Source organism: Eleginops maclovinus, chromosome 4 (assembly GCF_036324505.1).
Source record: "Eleginops maclovinus isolate JMC-PN-2008 ecotype Puerto Natales chromosome 4, JC_Emac_rtc_rv5, whole genome shotgun sequence".
NCBI classification, from domain to species: Eukaryota; Metazoa; Chordata; class Actinopteri; order Perciformes; family Eleginopidae; genus Eleginops; species Eleginops maclovinus.
This window is the reverse complement of record NC_086352.1, coordinates 3,602,653-3,621,526: the sequence shown is the minus strand read 5'-3', so window position 1 is coordinate 3,621,526 and position 18,874 is coordinate 3,602,653. Positions and strand designations below refer to the sequence as shown.

General features: G+C 49.2%; 1 protein-coding gene across 12 annotated transcripts in view; it reads right to left on the bottom strand.

Moving 5' to 3' along the window:
• The window catches only part of cdc42bpb (CDC42 binding protein kinase beta (DMPK-like)), a 46,136-nt gene that overhangs the window by 13,830 nt on the left and 13,432 nt on the right, over positions 1-18,874 (bottom strand). For 11 of the 12 annotated variants that reach the window (XR_010165630.1, XR_010165631.1, XM_063881557.1 and 8 more), the window contains 14 exons: positions 18,543-18,636; positions 18,197-18,397; positions 17,036-17,284; positions 16,622-16,865; positions 16,430-16,528; positions 16,207-16,340; positions 11,949-12,191; positions 11,644-11,754; positions 11,291-11,529; positions 5,943-6,048; positions 5,598-5,722; positions 2,192-2,297; positions 1,900-1,962; positions 60-208 (listed from right to left, as the gene is read on the bottom strand). Coding sequence is in view for 10 of the 12 variants with exons in the window: in XM_063881557.1 (XP_063737627.1) it covers positions 60-208; positions 1,900-1,962; positions 2,192-2,297; positions 5,598-5,722; positions 5,943-6,048; positions 11,291-11,529; positions 11,644-11,754; positions 11,949-12,191; positions 16,207-16,340; positions 16,430-16,528; positions 16,622-16,865; positions 17,036-17,284; positions 18,197-18,397; positions 18,543-18,636 (2,163 nt within the window). In the remaining 2 variants the exon portion in view is untranslated. The remainder of the gene's footprint in view (positions 1-59; positions 209-1,899; positions 1,963-2,191; positions 2,298-5,597; positions 5,723-5,942; positions 6,049-11,290; positions 11,530-11,643; positions 11,755-11,948; positions 12,192-16,206; positions 16,341-16,429; positions 16,529-16,621; positions 16,866-17,035; positions 17,285-18,196; positions 18,398-18,542; positions 18,637-18,874) is intronic. The other variant, XM_063881552.1, reaches the window with a different exon arrangement.

The window sequence follows — 18,874 nt, the reverse complement described above, 5'->3', positions numbered from 1 at the left end:
TGTGAGTGTGTGTGTGTGTGTGAGTGTGTGTGTGTGTGTGTGTGTGTGTGTGTGTGTACCTCTCCAGGCTGATGTTGTTGGCCTTCACTCGTCTCAGCTCCTCCTGGACGAGCTGCTTGGCTTTGATTTCGGCCTCCAGAGCCGACTGCAATTCCAGCCGAGCCGACATGTCCAGCTTCTGGCTGCGACGCACCTTCCATAGGGGGTCCTGGGGGGTGAGGGGACAGTTCATTCAGGTAACCATGGCAACACCAGCACCAATCATTTACTTTCAGACAGTGCGCATGCAGCCGTGACAACCCCTAAACATCATCACGATACCTGAAGACCATGAGAGTTACTAAAGGACCTTAAGAGTTACTGAGTCCTTAGATAAAGACCCTTAGGAGTTACTGAAGGTCCTTAAGAGCTACTGAAGGTCCTTAGAAAGACCCTTAGAGTTACTGAAGGACCTTAGGAGCTACTGAAGGTCATTAGAAAGACCCTTAGAGTTACTGAAGTACCTTAGGAGCTACTGAAGGTCCTTAGAAAGACCCTTAGAGTTACTGAAGGACCTTAGGAGCTACTGAAGGTCCTTAGAAAGACCCTTAGAGTTACTGAAGGACCTCAAGAGTTACTGAAGGACCTTAGAAAGACCCTTAGAGTTACTGAAGTACCTTAGGAGCTACTGAAGGTCCTTAGAAAGACCCTTAGAGTTACTGAAGTACCTTAGGAGCTACTGAAGGTCCTTAGAAAGACCCTTAGAGTTACTGAAGTACCTTAGGAGCTACTGAAAGTCCTTAGAAAGACCCTTAGAGTTACTGAAGGTCCTTAGAAAGACCCTTAGAGTTACTGAAGGTCCTTAGAAAGACCCTTAGAGTTACTGAAGTACCTTAGGAGCTACTGAAGGTCCTTAGAAAGACCCTTAGAGTTACTGAAGGACCTTAGAAAGACCCTAAGAGTTACTGAAGGACCTTAGAAAGACCCTAAGAGTTACTGAAGGACCTTAGAAAGACCCTTAGAGTTACTGAAGGACCTTAGAAAGACCCTAAGAGTTACTGAAGGACCTTAGAAAGACCCTAAGAGTTACTGAAGGTCTTTAGAAAGACCCTTAAGAGTTACTGAAGGACCTTAAAAGGACCCATAGAGTTACTGGAGGACCTTAGAAAGACCCTAAGAGTTACTGAAGGACCTTAGAAAGACCCTAAGAGTTACTGAAGGACCTTAGAAAGACCCTAAGAGTTACTGAAGGACCTTAAAAAGACCCTTAGAGTTACTGAAGGTCCTTAGAAAGACCCTAAGAGTTACTGAAGGACCTTAGAAAGACCCTAAGAGTTACTGAAGGACCTTAAAAAGACCCTTAGTTACTGAAGGACCTTAGAAAGACCCTTAGAGTTACTGAAGGACCTTAGAAAGACCCTTAGAGTTACTGAAGGACCTTAGAAAGACCCTAAGAGTTACTGAAGGACCTTAAAAAGACCCTTCGAGTTACTGAAGGACCTTAGAAGGACCCATAGAGCGACTGAAGGACCCTAAGTGTTACTGAAGGACCTTAGAAAGACCCTTAGAGTTACTGAAGGACCTTAGAAGACCCTTAGAGTTACTGAAGGACCTTAGAAAGACCCTAAGAGTTACTGAAGGACCTTAAAAAGACCCTTCGAGTTACTGAAGGACCTTAGAAGGACCCATAGAGCGACTGAAGGACCCTAAGTGTTACTGAAGGTACCTTGAAAGAACAGAACACCATAAATATCACTAATGACCCTAGAAAGCTGTCGAAACTCAAAGTCACAGAACACCTTGACAGACCTTGTAACCCATGCTTTTTGATTATGAGTGACAGACATGCAAGCCAATAGCCATGCAAGGTTCTTTGAGAGTAAATCCTGATGGGCTGGAAGCAGTGACCAACACACTCACCCTCCTGTCTCCACCAATAGGAGGCCAGGGCTTCTTAGGAGGTGTGGCCATTCCTGACTCAGGCTGAGATGGCAGATTAAAAGATATATCAACACACACCCTACAGACACACACCCTACAGACACACACCCTACAGACACACACCCTACAGACACACACCCTACAGACAAACATACCCTATAGATACAACCTACAGACACACACACTACAGATACACACCCACATCACAGTGAGACTGTGTTTGTGTCTGAGAGTGTGTGTGAGTGTGTGCATGAGTGTGTGCGTGAGTTACCAGAGGTCTTGTTCCAAGACTGGAGCTTCTCAGAGTTTCAAGCTCCTCCGTCATCTTGGTGGCCAGAGCCTGAAGGTAGCCTCGAGCGTCCTTCTCATCGCTCACCCTGAACACAGACACATGTTAATAATAAAAATAAGAATACATTTGAGAAGGGGGTCACATGGACGAGACCGCGATGGCAGCTTAGATGGGAGGCTCCCGACAACCACACATCATTTAATTAAAAATCCCTTCCTACACGGCAAAATATTTTAACAAAATATCAGCTTTGATATGTCAAAAACTCCTGCGACCAAAGCGTGCGATATTTTCACTCGAGGATGAGGTTGGTCTACTAAAACAGCCCCGCCAAGTCCACTGAGCGACACAGAAGATAGCAACATGGCTAACGTAGCGGACGTTTTCAGCGAGTTGAAACCGCTACGGGCGGACTTCGGAACAAAGCTGGACAACATCGACACATGTCTGACTGTCGTGGCAACCTCAATGGCTGCATTGGAAAGTAAAGTAACAGAATTAAGACGGGATGTTTCTTCCAATGCAACCCGTATTATCGAGGCTGCAGGCCGCATACACCAGGCAGAGAAGGCGCTTGAAAAAACGGAGACCGCACTTGACACGGCTAACAAACGTATCGCTTACCTTGAGTCGAAGACGGACGACCTGGAGAACCGGGGCAGAAGAAAGAATCTACGGCTGTTTGGTATACGGGAAGGAGTCGAGGGCCAACAAACACTCTTCAACTTCGTTAACGACATGCTGACACGATGGCTGGAGCCTGACACCTAGCGTCGGGGAAACCCAACCAACACAGAGCGGTCATCGTTCGCGCTTTAAAATTTCAGGAGAAGGAGTTTGTCTACCGTGAATCCAGACGCTGAGACATCACACATGACGGGGGTAAGATATAATTCGCGCAAGATTTATCTGCAGAAACGGTCCGGATCCGACGGGGATTTAACACCACTACAAAGTTATTTGTTGACATCAACGCCTTCTGTGGATTCCAACACAACCCCTGCAAACTCAGAGTGCACCACAACGGCAAGAGTCATCTTTTCACAACGCCACAAGAAGCCGAAAAGGTCTACAAAAGCATCCAATAGCCTCTGGTGTGTTATGTGGAATCACACAGCCATGAGCTTGAGATTGAATCGGAAGATATCAGGCATAGTGAGTTACAAATATTGACATGGTCTTCATACGCCTGTGGAGGCTTCTCTGATTTCTCTCCGTCTTAAGAGGAAGGTCAACGCCTCTGCTGAAGGTCAACGTCTCTGCTGAAGGTCAACGTCCCTGCTGAAGGTCAACGTCTCTGCGGAAGGTCAACGTCTCTGCGGAAGGTCAACGTCTCTGCTGAAGGTCAACGTCTCTGCTGAAGGTCAACGTTTCTGCTGAAGGTCAACGTCTCTGCTGAAGGTCAACGTCCCTGCTGAAGGTCAACGTCTCTGCGGAAGGTCAACGTCTCTGCGGAAGGTCAACGTCTCTGCGTCTCTGCTGAAGGTCAACGTCTCTGCTGAAGGTCAACGTTTCTGCTGAAGGTCAACGTCTCTGCTGAAGGTCAACGTCTCTGCTGAAGGTCAACGTCTCTCCTGAAGGTCAACACCTCTGCTGAAGGTCAACGTCTCTGCTGAAGGTCAACGTCTCTGCTGAAGGTCAACGTCCCTGCTGAAGGTCAACGTCTCTGCTAAAGGTCAACGTCTCTGCTGAAGGTCAACGTCTCTGCTGAAGGTCAACGTCTCTGCTGAAGGTCAACGCCTCTGCTGAAGGTCAACGTCTCTGCTGAAGGTCAACGTCCCTGCTGAAGGTCAACGTCTCTGTGAAGGTCAACGTCTCTGTGAAGGTCAACGTCTCTGCTAAAGGTCAACGTCTCTGCTGAAGGTCAACGTCTCTGCTGAAGGTCAACGTCTCTGCTAAAGGTCAACGTCTCTGTGAAGGTCAACGTCTCTGCTGAAGGTCAACGTCTCTGCTGAAGGTCAACGTCTCTGTGAAGGTCAACGTCTCTGCTGAAGGTCAACGTCTCTGCTGAAGGTTGGTTGAAGGTTTGCTTGAAGGAACTCTCTGGTAGTGTTGGTCTAGAAAGACTGACATAAATCGCTAAAGGCAAGCGGAAGGACTTTGTTCAGCTCTGGGAGTCGTATGTGCACATTATGAGGGATGGGAATGTGGACTGCCTCTGAAAGGAGGCAGTCCACATTGTAGGCTTATGCTTTTAATACTGATACAAGTTGAGGGTGTGTGTATGTGTCTGATGTACATGGCTTTTGGTTGTTGTTCAATAAGAAAATACCAATTAACATATTGTGAAAAAAAAGAGAATACATGATTTATAGTGTGCTGACCCTGTTGGGGTTCCCATATTGAGGTAAATAATTAAACCAAAGTTAACTTGATCAAATATAATTATGTATAATGAAAATGCATTATATGTCACATTGCTCTATACCCATATATAAAAGGTTAACTGTTTGGAGAGTTGATAGAGGGACTGTAAGGCCTGGTATAGTTTATAACTGTGGCTGCCACTGTTTAGCAGGGGGGAGACAGCTGTCGTCACACAGGTAGTAAACACGAGGCCCCTGACTCAATGGAAAGTACTGGAGCCACAAGTTCACCTTAAACTTGACCATCTGAGGCAAGTCTGGACATGTCTCACACACCAGTCTCACACACCGGAAGCCATGACACTCCCCCTCATATAAGGGTGTATGGGGTGTCTTTGGTTCTGCCTCTGTGTAAGGGTATAAAAGCAGTAGCCAAGAGAAGGAAAACAGAGACGCGGTTTTTCCTTGGTAAGTACTCTCAAATTGCTGTATGTTAACCGGAGGGCTTTTCGAAAATACAACTAAAGAGGGACAGTTGATTTCTGCATGTTTTTGGTACCGGTCACTATGGGGAAGACTAACCTCTGAATTTAACCGGAGGGCTTTTCAAAATAAATCTATGAATTGATGTTGTTATATTAGGATTTAGACCACAGTAGGAACTATTTTGATGATTGTCACGTTGTAACATGAGAGGGAAAAACCCCCTGTACAACGGTGGACCATTCCTTGAATGAATAAAATCATCCCACCCTTTTGGACTGGGATAACTTAAAAGAATTCTGCGCCATCCTCTCCTGCGTTAAGGTTAGATTGCACGACGGCCAGACCTCATTACAGATACCAGAATCCTAAGGGATCGCTTCAACGGATTTAGTGAGTCGTCTGCTTTGAAACAGCAGTTAATTGAACCTGGTTCATTCAGGGTTATTTGAGGCAAGATCTTGCCGATCCAAGTGGATCCGAACCTGGTGGTAAACTTGCATAGACTCAATATCGTCTGATAGGTCAGTTAGTAGGTCTGGTTAATAGCCAGAAGAATTAATGCAGGCCTGCCGACCCCTACAACCCCCCCTCACCACTGGATGATCTCAGCGATCTGCGCCTCCCAGTGGTTCACGCTCTCCTTCTTGGACGACAGATCCTGCAGCTCGTCCTCAAGCTGACGGTTCTGAGCCGTCAGTTTGTCCACAAACGCACACAGCTGTGAGAAGAACAAAGGACGCCTACTGAGCATTTGCAGAACCACAGCACGGTTAAGAGACTCCCTGAGCTTGAGCAGAACTACAGCACGGCTAAGAGACTCCCTGAGCTTGTGCAGAACCACAGCACGGCTCAGAGACTCCCTGAGCTTCTGCAGAACCACAGCACGGCTCAGAGACTCCCTGAACATGTGCAGAATGGGAATGGAATTGGTTTGTCACCTTGTCAGTTTCGCTCATCAGTTTGAGGTTTTCTTGCGTCAGCAGATGCTTCTCTCGCTCAGACTTCTCTTTAAGTGCTGAAACAGCTTCATCCATCTCCAGTTGTCTGAGGGAAATCACAAGCTGCTTTAGGACCACTTAGGATAGAGACATCCAACTTATCAGACTAAAAGTACGACATCCCCCCTACACTGTACACCGGCCCTAGAGAGAAAAGGAGAGTAAAGAAGGAAAAGGTTTTGAGTCCTACCAGACTGCTCAGTAGTGCAGGAAGCCAAAATGGCCGGACTTTCAAGGATACAAGTATCTAGAGCTTTCCTGATTTTTCCCTGGATCTTCCCTATATCATCCCTGGATCTTCCATATATCATCCCTGGATCTTCCCTGGATCTTCCCTGGATCTTCCATGGATCTTCCCTATATCTTCCCTATATCTTCCCTGGACTTTCCCTATATCTTCGCTGGATCTTCCCTGGATCTTCCCTGGATCTTCCCTATATCTTCCGTATATCTTCCCTGGATCTTCCCTGGATCTTCCCTATATCTTCCGTATATCTTCCCTATATCTTCCGTATATCTTCCCTATATCTTCCGTATATCTTCCCTGGATCTTCCCTGGATCTTCCCTATATCTTCCGTATATCTTCCCTGGACTTTCCCTATATCTTCCCTGGACTTTCCCTATATCTTCGCTGGATCTTCCCTGGATCTTCCCTATATCTTCCGTATATCTTCCCTGGATCTTCCCTGGATCTTCCCTATATCTTCCGTATATCTTCCCTATATCTTCCCTATATCATCCCTGGATCTTCCCTGGATCTTCCATATATCATCTCTGGATCTTCCCTATATCATCCCTGGATCTTCCCTATATCATCCCTGGATCTTCCCTATATCATCCCTGGATCTTCCCTATATCATCCCTGGATCTTCCCTATATCATCCCTGGATCTCCCCTATATCTTCACTGGATCTTCCCTATATCATCCCTGGGTCTTCCCCATATCTCCCCTGGATCTTCCCTATATCATCCCTGGGTCTTCCCCATATCTCCCCTGGATCTTCCCTATATCATCCCTGGGTCTTCCCCATATCTCCCCTGGATCTTCCCTATATCATCCCTGGGTCTTCCCCATATCTTCCCTGGATCTTCCCTATATCTTCCCTATGTCTTCCCTATATCTTCCCTATGTCTTCCCTATATCTTCCCTGGATCTTCCCTATATCTCCCCTGGATCTTCCCTGGATCTTCCCTGGATCTTCCCTATGTCTTCCCTATATCTCCCCTGGATCTTCCCTGGATCTTCCCTATGTCTTCCCTATATCTTCCCTGGATCTTCCCTGGATCTTCCCTATATCTCCCCTGGATCTTCCCTGGATCTTCCTTGGATCTTCCTTGGATCTTCCCTATATTTTCCCTATATCTTCCTTGGATCTTCCTTGGATCTTCCCTATATTTTCCCTATATCTTCCCTGGATCTTCCCTATGTCTTCCCTATATCTTCCCTGGATCTTCCCTGGATCTTCCCTATATCTTCCCTGGATCTTCCCTGGATCTTCCCTGGATCTTCCTTGGATCTTCCGTGGATCTTCCCTGGATCTTCCCTATATCTTCCCTGCATCTTCCCTATATCTTCCTTGGATCTTCCTTGGATCTTCCCTGGATCTTCCTTGGATCTTCCCTGGATCTTCCCTATATCTTCCTTGGATCTTCCCTGGATCTTCCCTGGATCTTCCCTATATCTTCCCTGGATCTTCCCTATATCTTCCTTGGATCTTCCCTGGATCTTCCCTATATCTTCCTTGGATCTTCCCTGGATCTTCCTTGGATCTTCCCTGGATCTTCCCTATATCTTCCTTGGATCTTCCCTGGATCTTCCTTGGATCTTCCCTATATCTTCCCTGGATCTTCCCTGGATCTTCCATATATCATCCCTGGGTCTTCCCTGGATCTTCCCTATATCTTCCCTGGATCTTCCCTGGATCCTCCCTATATCTTCCTTGGATCTTATCTTCCCTATATCTTCCCTATATCTTCCCTGGATCTTCCCTATATCTTCCCTGGATCTTCCCTGGATCTTCCCTATATCTTCCCTGGATCTTCCCTGGATCTTCCCTATATCTTCCCTGGATCTTCCCTGGATCTTCCCTGGATCTTCCCTGGGTCTTCCCTGGATCTTCCGTATATCTTCCCTGGATCTTCCTTGGATCTTCCCTGGATCTTCCGTATATCTTCCTTGGATCTTCCCTATATCTTCCCTATATCATCCCTGGATCTTCCCTGGATCTTCCCTGGATCTTCCTTGGATCTTCCCTATATCTTCCCTGGATCTTCCCTATATCTTCCCTATATCTTCCCTATATCATCCCTGGATCTTCCTTGGATCTTCCTTGGATCTTCCTTGGATCTTCCCTATATCTTCCCTATATCATCCCTGGATCTTCCCTGGATCTTCCCTATATCTTCCCTGGATCTTCCCTATATCATCACTGGATCTTCCCTATATCATCCCTATATCTTCCCTATATCTTCCCTGGATCTTCCCTGGATCTTCCCTATATCTTCCCTATATCTTCCCTGGATCTTCCCTGGATCTTCCCTATATCTTCCCTATATCTTCCTTGGATCTTCCCTGGATCTTCCTTGGATCTTCCCTGGATCTTCCCTGGATCTTCCCTATATCTTCCCTGGATCTTCCCTGGATCCTCCCTATATCTTCCTTGGATCTTCCCTATATCTTCCCTGGATCTTCCCTGGATCTTCCATATATCATCCCTGGATCTTCCCTGGATCTTCCCTATATCTTCCCTGGATCTTCCCTGGATCCTCCCTATATCTTCCTTGGATCTTCCCTATATCTTCCCTATATCTTCCCTGGATCTTCCCTGGATCTTCCCTGGATCTTCCCTGGATCTTCCCTGGATCTTCCCTATATCTTCCCTGGATCTTCCCTGGATCTTCCCTGGATCTTCCCTGGGTCTTCCCTGGATCTTCCGTATATCTTCCCTGGATCTTCCTTGGATCTTCCCTGGATCTTCCGTATATCTTCCTTGGATCTTCCCTATATCTTCCCTATATCATCCCTGGATCTTCCCTGGATCTTCCCTGGATCTTCCTTGGATCTTCCCTATATCTTCCCTGGATCTTCCCTATATCTTCCCTATATCTTCCCTATATCTTCCCTATATCATCCCTGGATCTTCCTTGGATCTTCCTTGGATCTTCCCTGGATCTTCCGTATATCTTCCCTATATCTTCCCTATATCATCCCTGGATCTTCCCTGGATCTTCCCTATATCTTCCCTATATCTTCCCTATATCTTCCCTGGATCTTCCCTATATCTTCCCTATATCTTCCCTATATCTTCCCTATATCATCCCTGGATCTTCCTTGGATCTTCCTTGGATCTTCCTTGGATCTTCCCTATATCTTCCCTATATCATCCCTGGATCTTCCCTGGATCTTCCCTGGATCTTCCCTATATCACCCCTGGATCTTCCTTGGATCTTCCCTGGATCTTCCCTATATCACCCCTGGATCTTCCCTGGATCTTCCCTGGATCTTCCCTATATCATTCCTATATCATCCCTGGATCTTCCCTGGATCTTCCCTATATGATCCCTGGATCTTCCCTGGATCTTCCCTGGATCTTCCCTGGATCTTCCGTGGATCTTCCCTGGATCTTCCCTATATCTTCCTTGGATCTTCCGTGGATCTTCCCTGGATCTTCCCTATATCTTCCTTGGATCTTCCCTGGATCTTCCCTATATCTTCCCTGGATCTTCCTTGGATCTTCCTTGGATCTTGCCTGGATCTTCCCTATATCTTCCTTGGATCTTCCCTGGATCTTCCATATATCATCCCTGGGTCTTCCCTGGATCTTCCCTATATCTTCCCTGGATCTTCCCTGGATCTTCCCTATATCTTCCTTGGATCTTCCCTATATCTTCCCTGGATCTTCCCTATATCTTCCCTGGATCTTCCCTGGATCTTCCCTATATCTTCCCTGGATCTTCCCTGGATCTTCCCTATATCTTCCCTGGATCTTCCCTGGATCTTCCCTGGGTCTTCCCTGGGTCTTCCCTGGATCTTCCCTGGATCTTCCGTATATCTTCCCTGGATCTTCCCTGGATCTTCCCTGGATCTTCCCTGGATCTTCCCTGGATCTTCCGTATATCTTCCCTATATCTTTCCTGGATCTTCCCTGGATCTTCCCTGGATCTTCCCTGGATCTTCCCTATATCTTCCTTGGATCTTCCCTATATCATCCCTGGATCTTCCCTGGATCTTCCCTGGATCTTCCCTGGATCTTCCCTGGATCTTCCCTATATCTTCCCTGGATCTTCCCTATATCTTCCCTATATCTTCCCTATATCATCCCTGGATCTTCCTTGGATCTTCCTTGGATCTTCCTTGGATCTTCCCTATATCATCCCTGGATCTTCCTTGGATCTTCCCTGGATCTTCCCTGGATCTTCCCTGGATCTTCCCTATATCTTCCCTATATCTTCCCTGGATCTTCCTTGGATCTTCCGTGGATCTTCCCTGGATCTTCCTTGGATCTTCCCTATATCTTCCCTATATCATCCCTGGATCTTCCCTATATCATCCCTGGATCTTCCCTATATCATCCCTGGATCTTCCCTGGATCTTCCTTGGATCTTCCCTGGATCTTCCTTGGATCTTCCCTATATCATCCCTGGATCTTCCCTATATCATCCCTGGATCTTCCCTATATCATCCCTGGATCTTCCCTATATCATCCCTGGATCTTCCCTATATCATCCCTGGATCTTCCCTATATCATCCCTATATCTTCCCTGGATCTTCCTTGGATCTTCCTTGGATCTTCCTTGGATCATCCCTGGATCTTCCTTGGATCTTCCCTGGATCTTCCCTATATCATCCCTGGATCTTCCCTATATCATCCCTGGATCTTCCCTATATCTTCCCTGGATCTTCCTTGGATCTTCCTTGGATCATCCCTGGATCTTCCTTGGATCTTCCCTGGATCTTCCCTATATCACCCATGGATCTTCCCTATATCATCCCTGGATCTTCCCTGGATCTTCCCTATATGATCCCTGGATCATCCCGGTATTACACGCTTTTCAAAGTGTTTAGGACCAAATGACTTCACAGATGGTGGTTGAGGTGTGTGTTCTGTGCAGTGGATCAGTGAAAGGAGGATCTGCTGGTTTACAGACTCAGTGTTACTCGATGAAGCCTCTTTGGGTCTTATGCTAGCATGTGACTGTCAGGCGGTGAAGCACCACCGTTTGGCCACTACGAACATTAGCTTGAGCAGCCAACGCACTTCCTGGGGATTTATGCACTCCCCCTCACCTGTCCCTCTTGTCCTTGTCCAGCCGGTCCCTGAGCTGCAGCAGCTCCTTGTTGGCAGACAGTGCCCCCCCCTCGGCCTCCTGCAGTTCTTTGCGGAGGTTCTTGATATCGGAGGAGTGGGCGGAGTCTCTCCTCAGCAGCTCCTCCTCGTAGAAAAGAACCTTCTTATCGAGCTCCGCCTTCAGGCGCAACAGCTCCTGCTGGGATCCCCCCGCTGCCCCCCCGCGGCCCTGCAGAGACTGGAAAAGAACCACAACCAGCTTTCACATGAAACTACTCTTGTTATGTATATATTTACAGTTTGTGTGTGTGTGTGTGTGTGTGTGTGTGTGTGTGGGGGTGTGTGTGTGTACCTTCAGACCCTGCAGCTCCTCCTCCAGCTGGCTGCAGAAACCCTCGCTGTGCTCCCTCAGCTTCCTCTCCTTCGACGCCTCAGCCTTCGCATCGTCCAGCTGAGCCTCCAGCTGACAAACACACAATGCTTTTATTCATAAGGACTGACGGACAGGAAGTCAGTGAATCGTACAGCTGAGCCTACAGCTGATGAACTCAATTATTTTAAGATAACTGGGAATACATTTGTAGTTATTTATGATTAGGTTACTTTGATGAACAGAGGGTTGGCCTAAAGGGAGGGGCTTAACATCTTAAAGCTCACCTCCTTGCGGGTTTTCTCGGTCTTGCGGATGTCTTGCCTCATGGCGTCCATCTTGGCCAGCAGGACATCCTGCTCCTCCTCCTTGTCTCGAAGCTGACGGCTGATTCGCTGCTTAAACGATCGCAGGTCGGCCATGTTCTCCGACAGCTCAGAGAACTCCTGCAGCGCCAACTTCCTCTGGGAGTGTGCGTCCTTTAAATCCTTCCCCTGAGAACGCAGGCGCTCCAGGGCCTCAGCCAGCTGCTGCAATATACACAATATACAGGACATCCATGAGTTCACACAGGGGGACATCCATGAGTTCACACAGGGGGACATCCATGAGTTCACACAAGGGGACATCCATGAGTTCATACAGGGGAACATCCATGAGTTCACACAGGGGGACATCCATGAGTTCACACAAGGGGACATCCATGAGTTCACACAGGGGTTCACACAGGGGGACAGCCATGAGTTCACACAGGGGGACAGCCATGAGTTCACACAAGGGGACATCCATGAGTTCACACAGGGGTTCACACAGGGGGACAGCCATGAGTTCACACAGGGGTTCACACAGGGGGACAGCCATGAGTTCACACAGGGGGACATCCATGAGTTCACACAGGGGGACATCCATGAGTTCATACAGGGGGACATCCATGAGTTCACACAGGGGGACATCCATGAGTTCACACAAGGGGACATCCATGAGTTCACACAGGGGGACATCCATGAGTTCACACAAGGGGACATCCATGAGTTCACACAAGGGGACATCCATGAGTTCACACAGGGGGACATCCATGAGTTCACACAGGGGGACAGCCATGAGTTCACACAGGGGTTCACACAGGGGGACATCCATGAGTTCACACAGGGGGACAGCCATGAGTTCACACAGGGGGACAGCCATGAGTTCACACAGGGGTTCACACAGGGGGACATGCATGAGTTCACACAGGGGGACATCCATGAGTTCACACAGCGGGACATCCATGAGTTCACACAGGGGGACAGCCATGAGTTCACACAGGGGGACATCCATGAGTTCACACAGGGGGACATCCATGAGTTCACACAGGGGGACATCCATGAGTTCACACAGGGGGACAGCCATGAGTTCACACAGGGGGACATCCATGAGTTCACACAGGGGGACAGCCATGAGTTCACACAGGGGGACATCCATGAGTTCACACAGGGGTTCACACAGGGGGACATCCATGAGTTCACACAGGGGGACATCCATCAGTTCACACAGGGGGACATCCATCAGTTCACACAGGGGGACATCCATCAATTCACACAGAGGGACATCCATGAGTTCACACAGGGGGACCTCCATGAGTTCACACAGGGGTTCACACAGGGGGACATCCATGAGTTCACACAGGGGGACCTCCATGAGTTCACACAGCGGGACATACATGAGTTCACACAGGGGGACATCCATGAGTTCACACAGGGGTTCACACAGGGGGACATCCATGAGTTCACACAGGGGGACATCCATGAGTTCACACAGGGGGACATCCATGAGTTCACACAGGGGTTCACACAGGGGGACAGCCATGAGTTCACACAAGGGGACATCCATGAGTTCACACAGGGGTTCACACAGGGGGACAGCCATGAGTTCACACAGGGGGACATCCATGAGTTCACACAGGGGGACATCCATCAGTTCACACAGGGGGACATCCATCAGTTCACACAGGGGGACATCCATCAGTTCACACAGAAGGACATCCATCAGTTCACACAGAAGGACATCCATCAGTTCACACAGGGGGACATCCATCAGTTCACACAGAAGGACATCCATCAGTTCACACAGAGGGACATCCATGAGTTCACACAGCGGGACATCCATCAGTTCACACGGGGACATCCATGAGTTCACACAGCGGGACATACATGAGTTCACACAGGGGGACATCCATGAGTTCACACAGGGGTTCACACAGGGGGACATCCATGAGTTCACACAGGGGGACATCCATGAGTTCACACAGGGGTTCACACAGGGGGACATCCATGAGTTCACACAGGGGGACATCCATGAGTTCACACAGGGGTTCACACAGGGGGACATCCATGAGTTCACACAGGGGGACAGCCATGAGTTCACACAGGGGTTCACACAGGGGGACAGCCATGAGTTCACACAGGGGGACATCCAAGAGTTCACACAGGGGTTCACACAGGGGGACAGCCATGAGTTCACACAGGGGGACATCCATGAGTTCACACAGGGGTTCACACAGGGGGACAGCCATGAGTTCACACAGGGGGACATCCATGAGTTCACACAGGGGTTCACACAGGGGGGCAGCCATGAGTTCACACAGGGGGACATCCATGAGTTCACACAAGGGGTTCACACTGGGGGACAGCCATGAGTTCACACAAGGGGACAGCCATGAGTTCACACAGGGGGACAGCCATGAGTTCACACAGGGGGACAGCCATGAGTTCACACAGGGGTTCACACTGGGGGACAGCCATGAGTTCACACAAGGGGACAGCCATGAGTTCACACAGGGGTTCACACAGGGGGACATCCATCAGTTCACACAGGGGGACATCCATCAGTTCACACAGCGGGACATACATGAGTTCACACAGGGGGGCAGCCATGAGTTCACACAGGGGGACAGCCATGAGTTCACACAGGGGGACATCCATGAGTTCACACAGGGGGACATCCATCAGTTCACACGGGGACATCCATCAGTTCACACAGCGGGACATCCATGAGTTCACACAGGGGGACATCCATCAGTTCACACAGGGGTTCACACAGGGGGACATCCATGAGTTCACACAGGGGTTCACACAGGGGGACATCCATCAGTTCACACAGGGGGACATCCATGAGTTCACACAGGGGGACATCCATGAGTTCACACAGGGGGACATCCATGAGTTCACACAGGGGTTCACACAGGGGGGCAGCCATGAGTTCACACAGGGGGACATCCATGAGTTCACACAAGGGGTTCACACTGGGGGACAGCCATGGGTTCACACAAGGGGACAGCCATGAGTTCACACAGGGGGACAGCCATGAGTTCACACAGGGGGACAGCCATGAGTTCACACAAGGGTTCACACTGGGGGACAGCCATGAGTTCACACAAGGGGACAGCCATGAGTTCACACAGCGGGACATACATGAGTTCACACAGGGGTTCACACTGGGGGACAGCCATGAGTTCACACAAGGGGACAGCCATGAGTTCACACAGGGGTTCACACAGGGGGACATCCATCAGTTCACACAGGGGGACATCCATCAGTTCACACAGCGGGACATACATGAGTTCACACAGGGGGACATCCATCAGTTCACACAGGGGGACATCCATCAGTTCACACAGCGGGACATACATGAGTTCACACAGGGGGGCAGCCATGAGTTCACACAGGGGGGCAGCCATGAGTTCACACAGGGGGACATCCACGAGTTCACACAGGGGGACATCCATCAGTTCACACAGGGGGACATCCATCAGTTCACACAGCGGGACATCCATGAGTTCACACAGGGGGACATCCATCAGTTCACACAGGGGTTCACACAGGGGGACATCCATGAGTTCACACAGGGGTTCACACAGGGGGACATCCATCAGTTCACACAGGGGGACATCCATGAGTTCACACAGGGGGACATCCATGAGTTCACACAGCGGGACATACATGAGTTCACACAGGGGGACATCCATGAGTTCACACAGCGGGACATCCATGAGTTCACACAGCGGGACATCCATGAGTTCACACAGCAAGACATCCATGAGTTCACACAGCGGGACATACATGAGTTCACACAGGGGGACATCCATGAGTTCACACAGCGGGACATCCATGAGTTCACACAGCAAGACATCCATGAGTTCACACAGCGGGACATACATGAGTTCACACAGGGGGACATCCATGAGTTCACACAGCAGGACATCCATGAGTTCACACAGCGGGACATACATGAGTTCACACAGCAAGACATCCATGAGTTCACACAGCGGGACATCCATGAGTTCACACAAGGGGACATCCATGAGTTCACACAGGGGGACAGCCATGAGTTCACACAGGGGGACATCCGTGAGTTCACACAGGGGGACATCCATGAGTTCACACAGGGGTTCACACAGGGGGACAGCCGTGAGTTCACATAGGGGGACAGCCGTGAGTTCACACAGGGGGACATCCATGAGTTCACACAGGGGGACATTCACGTGTTCACATGATGTATTCCCAGTACCTTGTGCACGTCGTCCTTCTCCAGCCTCAGGGTCTTCAGCTGGCGCTCCAGGTTCTTGAGTTTTGAGGAAGAGCTCTCGTAGTCCTGCCTCAGAGTGACAGCCTCCTCCAGCTGGTGCTCCAGCCTATCAGAGTCTAGCAGATAGAGAGAGGGCGGGGCTTACTGCAGGGAACACATCAGAAAGAGGAACTTCACAGTTCATGAACTCTCCCTGAACTCTGACCTGCCAGCTTCTTCCTCAGACGCTCGATCTCCTCGTTCAGCTTCTGGATCTCTTTGTCCCGACTCAGAGTTCCCCCGACCTGCAGCCGCTGGGTGGACTCTGCAATCAGAGGGGGGGGGGTTACCTACTTCCTGTTACTCTGCAATCAGAGGAACTACTTCCTGTTTGGCTTCAGTGTAGTGTCTGTCTCACCCTGCAGTTTGCGGTTCAGCTCCTGCTTCTCCTGCTCCAGACGGCGGATCCTCCTCTCGAACGCCTCTACCTCCTGCCCTCCCCCCACCATCTCCTGCCCCCCCACCTCCACCTCCACCTCCTGGCCTGCCCTCCCGCCCACGGATCTACGGTCGGCGAAACAGCTGTCAGTGGTGTAAGTGAATCCCACGAAGGGCAGGTGCTGCCCGGTGAAGCCGCTGTGAGACATCGGAGGGTTGATGTCCTGCAAAACACCCAGGCTGCATTTAGAGAAGTACTTCATTTGGAACGCTGCTCAATAGTTCCTAGTATAGTAGTATTAGTACTGTGATCCCTCTGTGTACTGTGTACTACACGTATACTGGTATATAGTATTAGTACTGTGATCCCCTCTGTGTACTGTGTACTACACACCGGGTTCTTGAGGACGTCGTCGTCTACGTCGAAGTTGGAGGTGTCGGTGGGTGACGACACGTCGGGGATATACGGCGCCTCGGTGGAGCGGATGTTGTCCCAGTCGATGCCGCTGAAGAACGGATGACTCTTAAAGTCGGAGATGCCGTTGAGGCCAAAGCGACGTTCCCGGGAACACAGCAGGCGCTGGATCAGGTCCTTAGCGTCCTCCGACAGGTCGGTGGTGTGGGAGGGGAACTGGAAACGCTCCTGCAGACACAGCACATTAATACACTCCAACAAATCACCCTGAAATCTGGGATGGCTTTACAAAACTTTATTGTGGTTTAAATTAGAAGAACCTGCAGATGATTAATTCAGGAGGAATAAACGAGACACCAGGGGAATAATCAGGAAACTGTTAAACGTCTTAGTGAGAACAAGGTCAGAAGCGGACGCTGCGAGAGTGAGAAACGAGGACGGAGACAAGTTCGGATTTAGAAAGCAGGAAGTAGGACGAGAGTCTGGAGACAGGTGACCTGGATCTGCTCTCAGAGCTTCATCATGCAGAAGACCCAGAGATACAGGAATATGGAGCATGAAGAAAGAGAAAGCAACACTAGAGTTATTAGAACACTTTATAATACTAAAGGTCCTCTCCTGTGTAACGTAGATTTTTCTGCATGTAAACGGTCTGCAAAACACACCCTGTAGCGAGTAACACTCTAAAGCAGAAAAGACGCGTCTATGTTGCCCTCAAACGCCTCGTTGGAGATCTTTCTTTCCATTTCTTTCTTCTTGGTACTATTGACGTCACTAAGTCTGGAGACCAATCGGCAGGTTGGCACGCCCATAGCTATAGACCAACAGGCACACCCTCTGCCAGCTGACCGTTTACTGTTGGAAGGCTGACATCTCAAGGAAGTACTGTGCCCTGAAATGTCATCTGTTTGCCTTACCGAGGCAGAACCACGAAGAAGTCAGTGGTTGAAATGTATTTTAACACTGTTCCTTCAACGGTTCGAAATACTGTACTTTGTGCCCGGCATTTCACGGACGACAGCTTCAGAAACCTTGCACAGGTTGATGCCGATATCCATTAGATACGATTAGTCGACTGATCTGGTGCCCAAGGACCAGGGTGATATTATAAAACCTCTGCCTCTCAGATCCCAGACTGACCTCGTGGTTCATGATCTTGCCGTAGGTCTCCACCAGAGACTCGGCGTAGAAGGGCGTCTCCCCGTACAGCATCTCGTACATGCAGACGCCCAGAGACCACCAGTCGCACTCCGGTCCGTAGCGACCCCTCCCGTCCTCCATCGCCTGCAGGATCTCTGGAGAGATGTAGTCCGGGGTACCCACCGCCACCGAGGACTGCACCTGCAGCATGGAACTAGGTTACACTAAACCGGGTCACACTAAACCGGGTTACACTAAAGCCAGCAGTTTACAATAATGAACTTTAAACTTTAATATAATGAACTTTAATATAATATGATGATGTCCCTGCAGCTGTTGGGTTTACCGTTCCGTCCTCCATCATTCGGAGACAAGACCCAAAGTCAGCGAGTCGAATGTGACCGTTAACATCCAGCAGCACGTTGTCCGGTTTGATGTCTCTGAGAACAGAAAACCATCAACACATAACCATTAACACATAACCATCAACACAAAACCATTAACACATAACCATCAACACAAAACCATCAACACAAAACCATCAACACAAAACCATTAACACAAAACCATTAACACAAAACCATCAACACAAAACCATTAACACATAACCATCAACACAAAAACCATTAACACATAACCATCAACACATAACCATAACACATAACCATCAACACAAAA